General features: G+C 46.3%; 2 protein-coding genes across 4 annotated transcripts in view; one reads left to right on the top strand and one right to left on the bottom strand.

Annotated features, from left to right (window-relative positions):
- The window catches only part of ACVR2A (activin A receptor type 2A), a 56,799-nt gene extending 47,024 nt beyond the window's left edge, over positions 1-9,775 (top strand). For both annotated transcript variants that reach the window (XM_040441551.1, XM_040441550.1), the window contains 7 exons: positions 1,347-1,490; positions 2,155-2,298; positions 3,231-3,376; positions 3,464-3,578; positions 3,672-3,810; positions 4,252-4,382; positions 5,377-9,775. In XM_040441551.1, coding sequence (XP_040297485.1) covers positions 1,347-1,490; positions 2,155-2,298; positions 3,231-3,376; positions 3,464-3,578; positions 3,672-3,810; positions 4,252-4,382; positions 5,377-5,571 — 1,014 coding nt within the window. In that variant the 3' untranslated portion in view covers positions 5,572-9,775. The remainder of the gene's footprint in view (positions 1-1,346; positions 1,491-2,154; positions 2,299-3,230; positions 3,377-3,463; positions 3,579-3,671; positions 3,811-4,251; positions 4,383-5,376) is intronic.
- A 7,372-nt stretch (positions 9,776-17,147) lies between these two features.
- The window catches only part of ORC4 (origin recognition complex subunit 4), a 45,499-nt gene continuing 42,979 nt past the window's right edge, over positions 17,148-19,667 (bottom strand). For both annotated transcript variants that reach the window (XM_040441552.1, XM_040441553.1), the window contains 2 exons: positions 18,978-19,045; positions 17,148-17,357 (listed from right to left, as the gene is read on the bottom strand). In XM_040441552.1, coding sequence (XP_040297486.1) covers positions 17,175-17,357; positions 18,978-19,045 — 251 coding nt within the window. In that variant the 3' untranslated portion in view covers positions 17,148-17,174. The remainder of the gene's footprint in view (positions 17,358-18,977; positions 19,046-19,667) is intronic.

The following is a 19,667-nucleotide window of genomic DNA, read 5'->3' as shown; positions in this document are numbered from 1 at the left end:
GAATCTAAAAGTGATAATAAAGGCATGCTTTTCAGGTAGCACTTAAAATGATATATGTCTGCTAATCAATAGTTTTTATTAAACATTTTGCAAGAAAAAGTGCAAGTTTTACATCCACCTGCCTCTAAGCAGGGTGGTGACAGCATGGATTATGTACCTTTTCAAAATGTGATAAGTTCTTTAAGTCCACTTCCACCTAAAATGAACAGTAAATACGAGTCACCGAGTTGTTAAAATGGCCAAATTAGCCCTTAAATGGTTTATTTTTTGGGCAACACCCAATATAGCCACCGTTATAATAGTCAGTTTGGGATGGCAGTGTATGTTTACAGATGTGTCCATCCTTACCTTCCCTCTTGGCTCCGCATATCTCCGGACGGGTGACGCAAGACGATCAGCTTTAGAAATGCTTTGATTCTGGGACATGTGGCCACCTAGTGGTTGTGATTTGCATTGCAGCCTGGTGCATTTTGCACTAACCTATTAAAGGGCACCTGTCAGCAGATTTGTACCTATGACACTGGCTGACCTGTTAAATGTGCGCTTGGCAGCTGAAGGAATCTGTGTTGGTCCCATGTTCATATGTGTCCGCATTGACAAGAAAAATTTTAGTTTTGTTATATGCAAGTGAGCCTCGTTGCCATTACACCTAGAGGCTCTGCTCTCTCTGCACTTGAAGCGATAGGACCAGGCAGTGAAAACATCATCACACCTGGCCCTGTCAATGAAAGTGCAATGGGCGTGACAGTTGCAGTGAGAGCAGAGCCTCTGGGTGTAATGGTAATGCCCTCGTTGCTCCTAGAGGCTCACTTGCATATAATAAAACATACTTTTTCTCTGCAATGAACATGGGACAAGCGCACAGGTCAGCCAGTTTCATAGGCACAAAACTGTGGACAGATGCCCTTTAAATTTCTAAGACAAACTGGAGTCCTTAACGAAATCTGCAAAAAGCTCCGGGTGGACACATCTGTAAATGCAGAGACAGAACCCTGGACTCACTAGGCAGATAAGTCATTCAGGAGTCTGGGAAAGCTGGCTGAGGTCACATGTGAGAGCGGCCATTGCTGCCAGGCCATATTGAATTAGATTCCCCCCCCGCATGCAGGTTACATACATCTACCAAATGTTTCATTAGGATTTTTGTTGTGTTCTTTTTCTTCGGGGGGTGGGGGGGGTGGGGTTGCATTTTGGGTGGAAGTGACCTTGCACTGTGTGGCCAGTGATGACGCTCAGGGCAGACTGTGTGCTTTGCCGCGTAGGTTCTGCATGTCCATCACTGGCGGCTCGTCGACTTTGTTGGCGTAACGCTCAGCCTGTTACTGAACTTGTTGTCTCTCTTGCAGGATCCGGGCCCTCCCCCGCCCTCTCCTCTGCTGGGGCTGAGGCCTCTGCAGTTGCTGGAGGTGAAGGCTCGAGGGAGGTTTGGTTGCGTGTGGAAAGCGCAGTTATTAAGCGAACTGGTGGCTGTCAAGATATTCCCCATACAGGTATGTCCCGGCGTGTCCCTACTCGATGCTTCATTCCAGCGGCTCAGGCTTGTTATCTCCGTTCAGAATACACACAAAAGGTGGTTTTCTAGGAAATGTTTTTCATTCTAACCTCCGCTGTTCTCCATCTCCTGACCTGTCAGACGGGTGGAGGGGAGGTCCATAAATCCCTCCCCCCTCCCCAAATGATGTATTAGCATGGAAAGTGGAGTTGCGTGACCACAGATGGCTACGTCACTGATGTAAAACTACAACTCCCAATATGCTCCCTTCACAATTGTGCATGCTGGAAGTTGTGGTTTTGCAAGGAGTCCCGTATCTTGCTGACCCCTGGGTTACATAGGGTTATTTTCAAAAGTTCAAAATCCCTTAGAACCTCGTTTTTTCCCCCGATGTATCTACAAGGAGAAATAACGTCTCTGCAGCTCCTTTGCAAACCTGCATCCGTCGGTGTGACCTATAGCCGTCCATCTGTCCAGAACCTATCAAATGTATGTTAGTAAGATGATGGGGATGGCTAGAACGGTGTGTGCGACTGCAGCTTCATATGTTTGTAGTCTGTTACCATGGAGACGCATGGGTCTGCAGAGGCACCCAGATATCAGATTGTCTTGGATAATTGCGTTGCCCTAATTTAAAAAAAAAACCTGCTTTCGCCGTTCAGGACAAGCTGTCGTGGCAGAACGAGTACGAGGTTTACAGCCTGCCCGGCATGAAGCATGAAAATATCCTGCAGTTCATTGGCACCGAGAAGCGTGGTACCAACCTGGACACGGATCTGTGGCTAATAACCGCGTTCCACGAGAAGGTAAGTGATGACTCTGCCAACGCTGAATGCTCACTTTCCTACTATCCGTGCCCAACTGTAGACATGTCAAGGTGCTGCCCCTTAAAGGGCTATTCCAGTCATTGACATCTGAACATGGCCACTGGGTTGGAAGAAAAGCTTGAAGACCCCCCTGTACCTACTGCCTAGCATTGTGGCCCTTTCTTCAAGCGCTGCTGGGGGTCCTGACAGTTGATGGCATATCTCTCGCAGCGTCACCACGTGGGAAATGAAGAGTAACACCGTTCCCATTGAAATCAGTGGGATGTGCATGAATTGGGTCCTCCATCAGGACTCTGCCTGCTGTAGCTAATAGAGGACCCCCCCCCCCCCCAATTAACTCCAAATTTGCAAAGTGCATTTTATAGACTCTTCTTTTGGAAGAGGCCGTGTGCGTTCCTCTAAATCCTTTTTATCTCCTGTGTTAGACTTCACTTGGATCTGCCATGAGCATTAAAAGGCCTATGAATTGTATATTCTGTCAATGTCTGAGGGAGGAGATGGAATGAAGGAACCATAGACAAAGCGCAGTTTAACAATCATGATGAAAGGAGACTTCCACGTATTTATTAGAATTAAAGGGGTCCTCCACTTTGGAGCATCCCTACTTATTAGAAGGGTCCCTTGGCAAGACACTGATCTCAGTGGCTTCCAGCTTAGACGCCCATTGATCAGGTAGTAAGTGTTCCGTTTTCCTGCAGCGCCTCCACAGGGGAGATGATGCATTGCACAATGCCCATTCATAGCAAAAGGATGTCCGTGTAACGCAGGACAGGTCCTCCAGAATGAGATGAGGATCCTGAACAGGGTGCCCCCATTAACTGATAATAGGGTGTATGAAATCTTTTTATATATTTTTTCTAAACTGGACCACCCCTTTAACAAGTATCCGTGCCTACTTTCTGCCCTCAAAGGGTTCGCTCACCGACTTTCTGAAGGCAAATGTGGTCACTTGGAATGAACTGTACCACATCGCCGAAACGATGGCCAGGGGTCTCGCTTACCTTCACGAAGACATCCCAGGTGTCAAAGACGGCCATAAACCCGCCATAGCCCACAGGTACGCGCGTCTTCATCACCCGCTTGTGTCTCCACTTTGTCCTCAGAGTCTCCTTCTAATCACTGAACCCTATTTATCATCTTAAAGGGATATCAAGAGCAAAAACATACTCCTGAAAAACAACCTGACGGCGTGTATAGCGGACTTTGGCCTTGCATTAAAGTTCGAAGCGGGTAAATCAGCTGGCGATACTCATGGCCAGGTAAGTGTCTGCAATACGGGAGACTTACGGATGTGGTTGGTTCTTGGCTTCATGTACTAGGGAAATTAACCCGGCATGGAACCTGTTTTGCAGGTGGGCACTAGGAGGTATATGGCTCCAGAGGTGCTAGAGGGCGCTATAAATTTCCAGAGAGACGCCTTCTTGAGGATAGATATGTATGCATTTGGCCTAGTTCTTTGGGAGCTGGCGTCGCGCTGCACAGCGTCTGATGGTGAGTACGGTGTCCCCGACCTCCAGGTTTCCCAATCTCTGTTCTTTCTTCTCACAGCTGGTGAATTGTTCTACTGTATCCATACTGATACCTGTTACCTGCACTGGTACATTGTAGCAAAAGTGTAGCTCAGATTTCGAATTGGAACGGAGAAGATTGATCCAGAGGCTAATCTATGTAGCTCGCAGAGAATTCTCTAGACTGGATACAATTGTAGCAAACCTTCAGCTGCGAGAAGTATTAGGTTTGAGTGTTTTCGGTCACTGACAGTGATGAAGATATTGTAAATGGTGAAGAATTGAAACACATTTTTGCACCGTTTTATTAATTAGACTGGTTTTCCAGTCTTGGGTAAAGTTTATGTAAATGGAAACACAGACAAGACTCCATAATCTCAGGGTCCTATGTGGGAAATTTACTAATTGCGTGACTTCTGTGTAGGTCCTGTGGACGAGTATATGTTACCGTTTGAAGAGGAGATTGGGCAGCACCCGTCTTTGGAGGATATGCAGGAGGTGGTTGTACATAAGAAGAAAAGACCCATTTTAAGGGAATGTTGGCAGAAGCATGCAGTAAGTACGCCCAGCTGTGTGTACTCGCATTCTTCCCACGGCTGGGCTGATAGTAGTCCAACCGTGTGTGTGTCTCCCCAGGACTGGCTGTAGTCCAGCCGTGTGTGTGTCTCCCCAGGACTGGCTGTAGTCCAGCCGTGTGTGTGTGTCCCCAGGACTAGCTGTGGTCCAGCCGTGTGTGTGTCCCCAGGACTGGCCGTGGTCCAGCCGTGTGTGTGTGTGTGTGTCCAGGACTGGCCGGGGTCTAGCCGTGTGTGTGTCCAGGACTGGCCGTGGTCCAGCCGTGTGTGTGTCCCCAGGACTGGCCGTGGTCCAGCCGTGTGTGTGTCCCCAGGACTGGCCGTGGTCCAGCCGTGTGTGTGTGTGTGTGTGTGTGTGTGTGTGTGTGTCCCCAGGACTGGCCGTGGTCCAGCCGTGTGTGTGTGTGTGTGTGTGTGTGTGTGTCCAGGACTGGCCGTGGTCCAGCCGTGTGTGTGTCCAGGACTGGCCGTGGTCCAGCCGTGTGTGTGTGTGTGTCCAGGACTGGCCGTGGTCCAGCCGTGTGTGTGTGTGTGTCCAGGACTGGCCGTGGTCCAGCCGTGTGTGTGTCCAGGACTGGCCGTGGTCCAGCCGTGTGTGTGTGTGTGTCCAGGACTGGCCGTGGTCCAGCCGTGTGTGTGTGTGTGTCCAGGACTGGCCGTGGTCCAGCCGTGTGTGTGTGTGTGTGTCCAGGACTGGCCGTGGTCCAGCCGTGTGTGTGTGTCCAGGACTGGCCGTGGTCCAGCCGTGTGTGTGTGTGTGTCCCTCCCCAGGACTGGCCGTGGTCCAGCCGTGTGTGTGTGTCCCTCCCCAGGACTGGCCGTGGTCCAGCCGTGTGTGTGTGTGTGTCCCTCCCCAGGACTGGCCGTGGTCCAGCTGTGTGTGTGTGTGTGTCCCTCCCCAGGACTGGCCGTGGTCCAGCTGTGTGTGAGTGCATCCCTCTCCTCCAGGATCCTGAATATTTTCCTCTCTCTAGGGGCTGGCGATGCTCTGCGAAACGATAGAGGAGTGCTGGGATCACGACGCAGAAGCGCGGTTATCGGCGGGCTGTGTAGAGGAGCGGATTATCCAGATGCATAGACTTACAAATATTATCACGACAGAGGACATTGTCACAGTGGTCACCATGGTGACCAACGTGGACTTCCCCCCCAAGGAATCCAGTCTATGATACTTGCACTTGACCAACAGAACTCAGAGCTGCTATAAGCTAAGGAATTGACTTTGCCTCTTTTCGAATGGGTTGGTCTTTTATCGCAACATCCCTCAGACAGGACGCACCAGACTTATTTCATTCCACGTGGCGGTTTTGCGAAAAATAAATAAACTGAAAATGAAAGGAATGAATAAAATATGAAGAAACACGGACCTCTCTGGATAATCCGCTGACACCAGTTTTGTAAATGTCAGAAGAGACTGAAACCTTGAGTGAACTACTGCTATAAATATATATATATATGTATAAATATATATGTATATATATACATATATATATACACACATATTCACATATGTGTATATATATTATATGAATTTTTTTTTTTTTAATCAAAGCATTTCATTTTCGGATCTAAAAAAAAAGAAGAAAAAAAAAGGGTAACTGTTTTTATCGCATTTGCTGTTGTGTTTCTATCGATGACTATTGTAATGCCAATATGACACAGCTTGTGAATGTTCCCTGTGCTGCTGTTCTATGTAAAGAAACCGAAAAAGAAAAAAAATATATATAATTATAATTTTTTTTTTTTTTTTTTTTTTTTTTACGTGGGACATTTTAAAGAGGCTTCCAGGCATCCTTTAACCTCCCTCAACAAGCTATACCTCAGTTCCACAGTCTCTAAAAATTTAAATTATACATTTGCAAAAAAGAAAAAGGAAAAAAAAAAAACACTAAGCAATTTTAATAATAAATTGAACAGTTTTAAAAAAAATATATATATATATATATCAGTGTATCACGATTTCGACGTGTTATTTAAAAGGAAAGGAAAGCGTGCGTGGTGTTTAACCCATCGGTTGCCTGTCCTCTCTCTCTGTCGCATGGCTCGTGGATACACAACCTGCTAGGAAAGGTTAATGTTCACAGCAAATAACCATTCCTTAACAGTGTTTTTTTTTTTTTTTTTTTTTTTTTTTTTAAGAAAAAAAATATATATATAGATTTTTCTTTTTTAAATCGAACGCCTACCCCCCCCCACCTTATGTAGGTAAATCTTTACCTGCCAATGTATTCTATAGGTTTGCTGTGTCTGAGGAATTATTGAAAATAGAAGCATGTTTTTTTTCTTTTTGTTTTTTTTAATTATTTTAAACAAAAAGTTAGGCTTTTATTTTTTTTGTAAGCTCTTAACACTGGAACACTCAAGTTCTTCTCTTTTTTTCTTTCTTTTAAAAATTATTTTTTTTTTAATTATTATTTATGTTGTATGTCTGTTCAGCGAGCGGTCGGCGGGGCAGTTTCCGGTTCTCCTCAGGAAGTTTTCACGACCCAGAATTCCTCACTTATGCTTTTCAGAAATTGCAATCACGCCGTGCCATCTTGTCAGAGCAGCAGGGGAAATCTGTCGTCCGTCAGTCGAATCCTCGATCCCCCCCCCGTCCCCCCCCAGGCGCCGATTCGACATTGCAGATTTCTTATGTTAAAGTTATATTAAATATCAGGGAAAACTGGTGAAATGTAGAACCTTACATTATGCAACTCCTGTTTCCAGGTTTAACCAATACAGATATGGGTAGCACAGACTAGCAAAAAACAGATATAAAAGAAATATATATATATATGTATATGGTATATAATGGCAGATGGCGGGGTTTTGGTTAGACATAGGAATAGGTGCCAAAGTCTGTCTCAATGTGGAGGAAAACAATTAAAGTGAACCTGCCGGGGTGAGAGATCCTTCTAAATTTGGGCATATATTACGGATGCCCTAGTAATACTAGACCAGGTTTGGAGGGGTTAAAGCTTAGCCACGTACGTTAATGAGCATGAGTCCGCCATGAGTCTTCTCAGCCAATCAGCAGGACTGAGAGGGGTCACCTGACAAGCTCTCGCGCTGCAGCAGGAGGCTATACCCTTCTAAGTGTTTATAAGGCGGCTCAGCACAATAGCGTTTGTGGCAGGCTTTTTGTCTATTCCCCACCTCCACCAGAAGGGGGCGGTGGTGAGGATATAAGGCCCTAATTTAAAGGGATCCTCCAGATGGCCAGTTCCCTTCCGTGCCTCTATCACGTGGTCTGCAGCCATTTAATATTATGCAATATATTTGGAGGATACGGCCTCTCCACTTCCTGGGGTTCACACTCTCCTGGCTCACGGACAGGCCGTCCGCCCCCCCATTCTTGAAATCTTAAAAAAAATGGCTGCAGTACTGTCGTGATGGCGGCTGCATTGGAACAGATTTGTGCATGCCAAAGTCAATGTTCTGCTCCTATTCTCTGGATTTTACAACAGACCTCCATTATCAAGTATTACGTTCAGTCTATTATAATGCAGGAAATGTTTTTTGTTTTTTTTTAACACTAAGTGCTGCGGGCCAGGCTGCCGGGCGGGACGCACAGATGCTGGGAACCATAGGGACAGTCGTAGCACGGTGCGGGCTGCAGAGGAGCCCCCTCCCCCACTATAGAACTATATACATCCTATTGGTGAATATTTCTATTCTTTATGTGTTTAGGTTCCGTCTATAATACATGTGGTTGTAATTACAAAGAAAATTTGTATGCGAGAAATGAATAATTGCTATTTTTAAAGCTGGGGAGATGTTTCCCTTTTTAGCGAATTGCAGGACGGTCGCGGGTTTAGTGATGGTCCTGTAATAAATGGAAAAGTTAAATGTTATAGCGCAGGGGGCGGCCCGGTGCTCGGAGTGTGATGCTGTAGACATGAGGTCTGACGGCTATCCCTCCGGATCCCGCCTCATGCACATGCATGCTCAGCTGCTGCCGGCTCTCTGGCAGAGGCTTATCTCCCTAAAACCAAAAGGATCAGACGTGTTGAAATCTAACTACCCGATCCTCATCTCCTCCAACATCTGCCGTTTTGAAGCACCATCCCCTACACATTAGATCATGGATGGCCAACCTGCAGCTCTCCAGCAGTTGCAAAACTACAGCTCCCACCTTGGCCTGCTGTAGGCAGTCTGGGCATGCTGGGAGTTGTAGTTTTGCAACGGCTGGAGAGCCTCAGGTTGGCCATCCCTGCATTAGATGCTCAGGGTGGTCTCACAGGCACCCTGGTATGTTTGTATTGGGGAATAATACAGATTCTAAAATGGGCCAGCATTAGTTGCCCGAATGAGACCTCAAGTGGGATCGGATGCAGAAGGTTTGGAATCCCGTCCTAATTTTGGCGTCAAATGCGCGAATCGGCCTCATTGTTTCGGATCTGCTTTTATTCCAGAAACGGCGCTACTCTTGCTATTGGGTCGTGTCTGGTATCCTACCTCAAGTCCATGGGATAAGTGGCAGTACCAGACGCCGCCTATGTTCAACCGTGGTGCTAATTCTAGGGACAAAAATGGCAAGATCCTTTTAATCGTGTCAATCCCTTGAAGCGGGGGCGGCCATTTTGAATCTGTGTTGTATAGGAACATCTGTTCTCTGTATTTGTGACTCTGGTTCCCAGTCTGAATGACAATCTGATACATTTAGAAAACCATACAGTGCGTCTCCCGCCTGCAGCCTGGACTAGGTCAGTATCGGACAGTATAAAGCCGTGGTACATTTCATACTCCAGCCGTGGCCTGTTTTCATTCTCCCAATGCCTTGAGACATGTACTGAATGTAAATGAAGGTGTTGTAATCGCGTCTCTCTGTGACAATAGCTCGATACTATCAACTGCCAATGTTCTTTTTACCTTTTTTTTTTTTTTTTTTTTTGCTAAGAGTTTTTTCAACTTACTGATGTTTTCCAGTCTCTGTTTGGAAACTTTCAATGACTTTTTTTGTACTGGGTGCATTTGGTATAAATATGCAGAGAGTTATTTATGGTTTCATCGCAGAACGATGCAAAGGGAAAGCGTCGTCTGATCGAGAATCATTTACCTCAGATAATTCAACCAGCAACTATGTTATCTTATGCAGTCTCTCAGTCCACAGGATAATCCGTTACCTCTGATCTCTCGGTAAGCAATCTTCATGCATCGGTCAGCGGTCAGAACAGGTTGCTGCACTACTGTTTTCTTTATCATTGCAATTTTTTCATTTATTTTATTTTTTTATTTTTGTTTTTTTTCCCTTCCCATTTGTTTTGCGAGAACCTATAGAAATGCCCTGGTAAAAAAGTGATTGTTAAATATTGTACAAATAAACCATGTATGCTATCCCCACCAAAAAAAAAAAATGAAAAGAAAACTAATAAAAATGAAAATACGACACTTAAACGTTGAGCAGCTCATTTCCATTTGTTTTGCGCTTTGTAGAATGGATGTGGCCAACGTTGCGGCTTTTTAAAAAAAAATTTAGGCAGCTTCTTTTAGGGTCCATGCAGACGACTAAGGGCTGTGTGCCCGTATGGCGGAAAGGAAGCGCTCAGAAGTGCTTCCGTGTCTCCACACCTCATGTCCCTTCTGTTTCTGTATCCTGCGGACCCATTCGTGTCAATGGTTCCACATCTGCAAATGGGGTACACACAGCTGGTGCAATTTGTGGTCTGCAGCACGGGCACAGGGTCATCTGAATGGACCCTTAAAGGGGTTTTCCGATCTGGAACTGCACATGCGCAGCCACCCTCCATTCATTTCTATGGGGCTGCCGAAATAGCTGAGTGCTGCCTTCCCTGTTCAGGCCTCTGGGACCTGCACCTATCAGACCATGGGGGCAAATCCTAGTGATATGCCCCCATTGTCTCAGATGGGAATACCCCTTTAATGCTACGGCTTTATATTGTGCTGCCAAATGACTGACTCATTGAGGTCTGGACCCCACAAGCCACCTCTACAATCTGATTCTACAAGATGTTGCAGCAGATCCTTTAAATTTGATAGGTTGCTTTATACCAGGGATGGCCAACCTGAGGCTCTCCAGCTGTTGCAAAACTACAACTCCCAGCATGTCCAGACTGCCTACAGCAGGGCATGGTGGGAGTTGTAGTTTTACAACAGCTGGAGAGCCTCAGGTTGGCCATGCGTGCTTTATACCCTCCATGGATTGGACTTTTTTTTCCCCAGCACATCTCACAGAGGACGATTGGTTTGAGATCTGGGAATTTGGAGGTCATCATCTTCTTAAACTCTCATGTTCCTCAGCCCATTTTAGCAGTAGGACTGGATCATTATCCTGCTGAGACAGGCCCCTGTCATTAGGGTGGGTACTTGCCTGTGCCGTGGTTAGGTAGGTTATATCTGTCTCATCCACATGATGCCAGGACCCAAGGTCTCCCAGCAAAGATTGCCCAGAGCATCGCCCTGCCTCCACCGGATTGTCTTCTTTCCATAGTTCCTCCCAGGTAAGTGATGCACACACCTGGCCGTGATGGAAAGGAAAATGCGATCTTCAGACCAGGCCACCATCTTCATTGCTCCATAGTCCAGTTATGATGCTCACCTGCTGCTTTCAGCATGGACATGGGTCAGCGTGGACAATTTGAACAGTCTGTGGGTACACACTGCAAGTTACAATGGCCGTCATAGCAGTAACTTTAGTAGCTCTTGGTGGAATTAGAGCAGATGGGCAAGTCTTCATATGTCCCGTATATACAGAGGGTCGTACTGCAGCATCGTTTTATCTAGTGAACCCAAAGAGCTTCAATTTGATGCTGACACTACTGATCTGGTGTAAGACTATGCTGTGATCGGTATGAAAAATCAGACATCATATAGTACGTGACTATTTCTAACAAAGCTGGAACCAGCCCTGTACCTCCTAGATCTCCACATTAATTGCTCTGCTAGATTCTCTAAAGGCTGGCAGCTCCCTCCCTTTCACAGCTCAGGGGTGTGTGTGTCCTTTCTGCTGCAGCTCTCACTATCATGGCACAGGGGATGTGTCCTTTCTGCTGCAGCTCTCACTATCATGGCACAGGGGATGTGTCCTTTCTGCTGCGACTCAGTGCTGGGAGTGTGCCCCTACTGTTGCAGCTCTCTCATTGTGCACTCAGGAGTTTATCCCTTGTGTTGCAGCACTCTCCCTATCACAGACTAGTGGACATGTCTTTTCCGCTGCAGCTCGCTCCCTGCAGCACAGCATCTAACACTAGGCGGTTGAAGGATGGAGCTGAGCATGTGTGACCATGCTTGTCCAGCTCAGAAGGAGGATGTGCAAATTACTATCCAGACTGAACAGCAGAGGGTGCCATAGTAATGAAGTAAAGGGAATATCTGGAGCATTTTTGTAACAAACTACAAAGTAATTTGTTTCTCGTGCCGAATTATATTTAACATATAATGCTGGAACAACCCCTTTAAAGGTGTTTTCCCAGAATCAACATTTATCACCTATCCACAAGGGGGCCCCCTAGCAATCAGATACTGGCCTGTGGATGGGAGGTACATGTTGATTGTGGGGAAAATACCATTTAAAGTGTAACTGGCATTTCATGTAACTTTTTGGTGAGTGTACATGAGGAATAACACCATTTCTGGCCTTTATATGACTTATCTGGCAATTTTTTTTAAAGGTTTTCTCTCTTCTATCTGTCTGTACTTTTAATTTCTTTCCAAACATAGCCGAGATCATGTCTGCCCCTACAGAGGACATGGATAAATTGGATCGCGCTTCCTAACTCTCGTTTTCAGGCCATTTATTGGGAACAGGCGTTCATAGGAACAATCATTCCCGATTGCGCATTCATCAGCTACATGATTATACGCGTTAACGCCCGATTATCGGCAGCACATCTCCCTGTGTAATCAATAGAACAGAATGGGGGACGGGGCAGCAATTGCTCCTTCCACATTAAGTTTGCCTCAGCCTGTGTAATCAGGTCGGAGCGAATGAGCACTGATGGATGTGTTTAGCAATCACACTGCCTGAAAATCTATGGCTTCGTCTACATGACGACAATAAATCGCATGACCGATAGGGCACAGCTACACTGCAACATTTTGTTGCACTAATGTCACGCAACAATTTTTATAATGGCAGTCTATGGTGTCGCACTGCAACATGCTGCGACGCAACAGTCGCAGAAAAATCCATCTTGAATGGATTTTCTGCGACTGTTATGTTGCAGTGCGACACCATAGACTGCCATGATAAAAATTGTCGCGCGACATTAGTGCAACAAAATGTCGTCGTGTAGATGCCTAAAAGTGAAGTTAGTACATCACTTACAAACAGAATGGGTCTGTCTGTAGCAGCCCCTCTCTTCTCCTCCTCCCCTCTCCATAGACTTCTATGTAATCAGATCCTTCAGTGAGCAGGCAGCCAGAAGATGGATCTGAACACTGATTTGAGAATTAGAAGGGGTTTCTCCTTCTTAACAGTTGTAGCATATGGCTGGGATATGTCACAAATGTCAGATGGGTGTGGGTCCCAGAGTTGGGACCCACACATATCACCACAATGTAGTCCCCAAAGTGAAGGTAGAGCAGCTGACCATTCACTGCTGTGGGAGTTCTGAAAACAGCCAAATGCTGTCTCGGATATTTCCGGCAGTCCCATAGAAGCACACGGAGAGGTGGTCACACTTAGGAGAGGTGCTCTCCTTCACTTTAGGAGCTCCGTTCAGGGGATGGAAGTGGGTACCAGAGGTGGGACCTGCACCTATCTTACATTTGTGGCATATCCTAGCGCTATGCCACAAACGATTAGATGGGGAAAACCCCTTTTCACAGGCTAAGGCCTCATGCACACGACCGTTTTTTTACGGTCCGCAAAAACGGGGTCCGTGATCCGTGACCGTTTTTTCGTCCGTGGGTCTGCCTTGATTTTTGGAGGATCCACGGAGCCAAACGGATCCGTCCTGAATTACAATGCAAGTCAATGGGGATCCGTTTGACGTTGACACAATATGGTGCAATTGCAAACTGATCCGTGCCCATTGACTTTCAATGTAAAGTCTGGAGTCTCTTTTATACCATCGGATCGGAGTTTTCTCCAAGCCGATGGTATATTTTAACTTGAAGCGTCCCCATTACCATGGGAACGCCTCTATGTTAGAATATACTGTCGGATATGAGTTACATCGTAAAAACTCATATCCGACAGTATATTCTAACACAGAGGCGTTCCCATGGTGATGGGGACGCTTCTAGTTAGAATATACTACAAACTGTGTACATGACTGCCCCCTGCTGCCTGGCAGCACCCGATCTCTTACAGGGGGCCGTGATCAGCACAATTAACCCCTCAGGTGCCGCACCTGAAGGGGTTAATTGTGTGTATCATAGCCCCCTGTAAGAGATCCGGGGCTGCCAGGCAGCAGGGGGCAGACCCCCCTCCCTCCCCAGTTTAAATTTCATTGGTGGCCAGTGCGGCCCCCCCCCCACCCTCCCTCTATTGCATTAATAACATTGGTGGCAGTGTGCGCCGCGCCCCCCCCCCCCCCCCCCCGATCATTGGTGGCAGCAGAGTTCCGATCGGAGTCCCAGCGATTAAACTGGGACTCCGATCGGAAGTCTATGCCAGCCTCAGTGCCTCATCACATCTCCTGCCACAGTGCGCCGTGATTTGCCAGCCACACTGCCTCAACACATTAGAAGCCATAATGCCCCCTGACTATACCAGCCATGATTCCTCATCAAATTTACAGCCACAGTGCCCCCTGACTTTGCTAGCCAGATTGCCTCATCACATTAGCAGCCATAATTCCCTCTCACTATGCCAGTCTCAATGCCACCTGGCAACCACAGTGTCTCATCACATTGCAAGCCACAGTGTTTAATCACAGTGCCCGCTGACTACGCTAGCCACAGAGCACTATCAGAAGTAGGGCCAGTTCACACCACTTATTCTCTCTCCCCCCCCCCCCCCCTCCCCATCATTGGTGGCAGCGTAGTCAGCGGGCACTGTGATTAAACACTGTGGCTTGCAATGTGATGAGACACTGGGGTTGCCAGGTGGCATTGAGACTGGCATAGTGAGAGGGAATTATGGCTGCTAATATGATGAGGCAATCTGGCTAGCAAAGTCAGGGGGCACTGTGGCTGTAAATTTGATGAGGAATCATGGCAGGTATAGTCAGGGGGCATTATGGCTTCTAATGTGTTGAGGCAGTGTGGCTGGCAAATCATGGCGCACTGAGGCTGGCATAGACTTCCGATCGGAGTCCCAGTTTAATCGCTGGGGCTCCGATCGGAACTCTGCTGCCACCAATGATGGGGAAGGGGGGGAGGCCACACACTGCCACCAATGTTATTAATGCAATAGAGGGAGGGGGGGCCGGGGGAGGCCGCACACTGGCCACCAATCATATTCAAACTGGGGAGGGGGGGTCTGCCCCCTGCAGCCCCGGATCTCTTACAGGGGGCTATGATACGCACAATTAACCCGTTCAGGTGCAGCACCTGAGGGGTTAATTGTGCGGATCACAGCCCCCTGTAAGAGATCGGATGCTGCCAGGCAGCAGGGGGCAGTCATGTACACAGTTCTTTTAGTATATTCTAACTAGAAGCGTCCCCATCACTATGGGAACGCCTCTGTGTTAGAATATACAGTCGGATCTGAGTTTTCACTTCGTGAAAACTCAGCTCTGAAAAAGCTTTTATGCAGATGGATCTGCGATCCGTCTGTGTGAAAGTAGCCTACGGCCACGGATCACGGATGCCAATCTTGTGTGCATCCGTGTTCTTTCACGGACCCATTGACTTGAATGGGTCTGTGAACCGTTGTCCGTCAAAAAAATAGGACAGGTCATATTTTTTTGACGGACAGGATACACGGATCACGGTCTCTGCTGCAAAACGGTGCATTTTCCGATTTTTCCACGGACCCATTGAAAGTCAATGGGTCAGCGAAAAAAAACGGAAAACGGCACAACGGCCACGGATGCACACAAGGGTCGTGTGCATGAGGCCTAAAGCAGGGATGGCCAACCTGAGGCTCTCCAGCTGTTGCAAAACTACAACTCCGAGCATGCCCGGACTTCCTACAGCTATCAGCTTACAGCAGGGCATGGTGGGAGTTGTAGTTTTACAACAGCTGGAGAGACGCAGGTTGGCCATGCCTGGGCTAAAGCATCAAGCAATTATTGGGACCGATCCATTCATTTCCAATAACTGCCTGCATTTACATGCAGCAATCACCTCTGCAGTATGGAGAGAAGTAATCACTACTGCCATTGTTTGTCCCCATAGAGAATCATTGTTTCTGGTCAGCAGATTGAGGTTTACACAGCACGATCTGCTGCCCAGAAACAATGTTTTAGGTGACCGCATCAGCGATGTGATCAGTGGCACGTCTACACAGAGCAATTATCGGGAAAGAGCGTTCCTGGGAATGCCCCTTCTCGATAACTGCCCTGATCATTAGCGCATGTAAAGGTCCTTTAATGAAGGGTGAGAGCCGCAGAGGAGCCTAATAGTAGAAGGAAGCCTTTTTCTCAGAGTAATATTACAAAGTTTTCTAAATTAATTTATTTATAAAAAATAATAATGAAATAGGTACATTAAGAAATGGCACAAGTACAAATCCCCCATAGGAAATCCTGCTATTGGATGTCTTTGTGCGCAACATAATGAGGGGTGAGGAGAGAATTTATCAATTTATTAGTTTTGGAGAATGAATGGCATGTGTCATTAAATTTGGTGCAACGCACTAGACATGTAGACAATTTTCACTTCCTGACACCACCTCGTGGCTGATGTACATTTACTATAGGGCACACATCTTTACTAAATGTAGTGCATATTTACACACTTTTTTTTTTTTTTTTTACTTTAGCCATAACCCCCTTTAAAAGGAACTTTGAGTGCTTAAAGGGGTTGTCCAAGATTATAAAAAATCTCAAAAATCACCTAAAATGTCTTAAAATGAAAAAAATATGATATACTTACCCATTTCGGTCCTCTGCACGCTGGTTCAGTATTCCCGCAGCTGTTCATCCATATATATGTCACGGTCCCTTCTGTGACAGATGTCAGGAGATCAAGGAGACTGGCGGAGCGTGGAGGAATTTAACAACCTCTTTATTCAGTGTTTGTTTGTGACCTCATCCCCCCGTTTCAGGTGTAGCTTAGTATTAATTACTCTACCCTATTTAGTGTTGCCCCACCCTTCTGACTGTGCGGTAGATAGCTCCATTTGGGTTTGGCTGAGCTGGTGTGAGGTCGTCTCTGGTGTTCCTGCTCGTCCATCACTTCAGAAGTTAACTGTCGCATTTGTTTGTGTTTTGCTTTCCCTTCCTTGCTTGTTGTTACTAGGCCTCAGGGAGATGCCGGTTCCTTCATCGGGGAAGGAACAGGTTGCCTCAGCCCTGACAATTTACTTAGGGCTCTCTAGGGTCCCAGGGTATGGGCATTTCTATCTTCAAGAGGTACCCATACGGTTAGGAGTCAGGGCCAGAAATAGGGTTACTAGGAGGTGACCTTTTCCTGTCCCTAGCGGTGAGACCTAGTGGATTTCCCTTTCCCTTCTGGTTGTCAGATTGGTGTTTCCGCCTATACCTCTTTCGTGACAATATAGCACGTGATCACTATAGCCAATCACTATCTTCAGCTATCTTCAGCACAGTGATTGGCTGCAGCGTTGAGGTGCCGAATCCAGGCAGGTCAAAGCATCGGCAACACGCACAGTGATGTGTCTGGATTCAGCACAACACCTCTGTGGCAAATCAAAGGACTCCGGCAGACATAGTGCAGTTTATACCTTTTTATAAAAAAAAAAAAAAAAAGTTGTTTAATTCAGAGAGGACATCGCCCACTGTCTGACATCTGTCGGACAGTTGGGGTATTTCTGAAGGGCTTCTGATATTTGGCTGTTATCCAGAAGCAACTTCATCAGTCTGTATTCCCTCTGTGTCCGGACGGAGAGACCTTCCATTGGTTTGATCAGCTCCAACTGATAAAGATGTTCAAATGCCTGAGGATATAAAAGAATAGAGTTCAGACAGAAAGTCCTGGTGCCGTCATGGACATCAGCCCTGAGAGGCGGCTTCAATGGATGCGACGCAAATAAAAGTTCCTGTTGAATTCCAAGGTAGTAAGGAACATGAAGCAGATTATACAGAATTTGTACAGTTGGCGCAATACCATCATCAGCAGCAAATCTCAGCATAAAGAATATTGTGTAGGAGCAGTGAGTGTTTTGTAATACACTTTATTAGAGAAATCTGTAGAGTCTCCCCTTAGCTCTGAGTCCGTCTTGAACACCTGACTGAAGGCCCTGGATAACTGTATGATAGAGAGTATTCTCAGCCTGCTTCTGGTCTCCTTGCCCTGGTCCTGCCTCCCTAAATGTCCCGCTTACTAAAACGACATGATTCCATGCAGACAATTTATGTGTTGGCAGCAGAGCTCCCCTCCTACTTCCCAGCACATGGTGATTGCTGGGAAGACAGGGAATGGAGCAGTACACCTAATGTCACGCTGCTACTATGCTCCTCTCCCTACCTCCCCAGTGCTAAAAAAGACACTGGGAGGAGTGAGACGTGGGGCTGCAGCGCTGACAGTAATTGTACTACGTTCCTGTATAATTCCTGTCAACGCTAAACGCTGCAGCCCTAACCTGGGATGCACGATGAAGGTAGGGGGAAGGACTGACAGCAGATAAACTGTAAGGAGGAGTGTAACATCAGGTTTAGTAACCTGTATTACACATGTAGGGAGGCAGAGGCTGGGACATGGAGACCAGAGGCAGGCTGAAAAGTCTTCTCATACAGTTATCCGCAGTCTTCAGTGTTCAGTAGATCGCTGAAGACGGATTCTTCTTAGCAATCCCCAGTCGAGACTTTACATACACTTTTCTAATAAAAAATATATTTCCCTAACAACGTGTATTACAAAAACACACTGGGGGGGGGGGGGGGGGATTAATAATTTCCCCTAAACCACTTCTCTAGCTTAAAAAAAATAAAAAAGTTGCAAACCCTGCACTTTGTCATAAATCAGGTGCATCCTCTGGCAGTTTAGTAAATTTCAAAGACCGCTTTCACCGGTCTATGATATATTCTCTCACTGTCCCTACACATAAAAAACAAATGACAGGAAGGCTGCTTTCACACATAGGTTTTTCCCTTGCAGTTTTCTGCACTTTTACGTTTTTAGCATCTGTGTTTTGGTGCTTTTTTTTTTTTTTTTTGCAGTAAAGCTCCAGATGTTATGTGAAGGTCTGTGGGAAATATGAAACGCACACCACAGAAGCGATTTTGGGGCTTTTTTGTTTGTTTAGTTTTTTGCTACTTGCATGCTGGAGCACTTGGTGTTTTTTCGAGAAACACCTTAAAGAAAAAGCTAGTGGTAAGACTAAAAATGCAGGTGGACAAAAACACACACTGTTATACTGCCTTTTATTTTTTTTTTACTGGAATAAAAACGCCAGTGCAAATTCATGCATATAAGGACCCTAACACTTTCAGTGCGGAACACTGATGCAGTTCACAAGATGTCCAGCAGAGGGCACAGGATGAACGTGTACTGAAAGCCATTACTAAACAAATTATCATTAATAATGCCATAACTATTAGAATATTTCATCTCTCACCTTCAGGACGACAGCTTTTTCAAAATTATAAACAGAATGAGCTTTCCTTTGAACAAATTTCTGAAATTCTGCAGATAAAAAAATAAATAAAATCAACACAAAATGTAATGAGAACAAGAATTAGAAGAAAATGAGCAGCTAGATGGTATGTTCTCCCCGGGTTTTCATGCCTTGGAAAACATACCTGAAAGGTCACCTGGCTTCATATTAAACTGATGTTCCAAGGTGAATTTTGGTCATGTGACTGACGGCAGAATCGCAGGTTACCGCAACCTCAAGGGGGGACTCGCACACGGCTTGCATCAATCGTAAGTACTCCAATCATGCTGGAATTCTTAATTATCCAGTAAGTTTTTACCAATAAGGAAACCTTGGAGTCCTGGGACACTCCAACTTATAGCTGACCCTTCCACACACTTGGAAGTTTGGCTGAGCATGGATATGTTCTCAATAGGGAGAGGGGAGCAAAGCTGTCCATACGCTACAGAACTGTTGGCCAAACCCTTGATCAACCAACAGCTGTATCTCCTGATCCCCACATACACTTGGAAACTCAGCACGGCCAAGCATGCATGTGTTGCGAAAAAGTTGCTACTGGACATCCCTGGATGTGGCGTATCTCCCCAAGAACACATGGATTGAGTCTGTTGAAATCCATCTGCCAAATCCTTCTTCCCCCTGATATCTGCC

This window comes from Bufo bufo, chromosome 7 (genome assembly GCF_905171765.1).
Source record: "Bufo bufo chromosome 7, aBufBuf1.1, whole genome shotgun sequence".
Lineage (NCBI taxonomy): Eukaryota > Metazoa > Chordata > Amphibia > Anura > Bufonidae > Bufo > Bufo bufo.
This window is presented reverse-complemented; position numbering and strand designations above follow the sequence as displayed.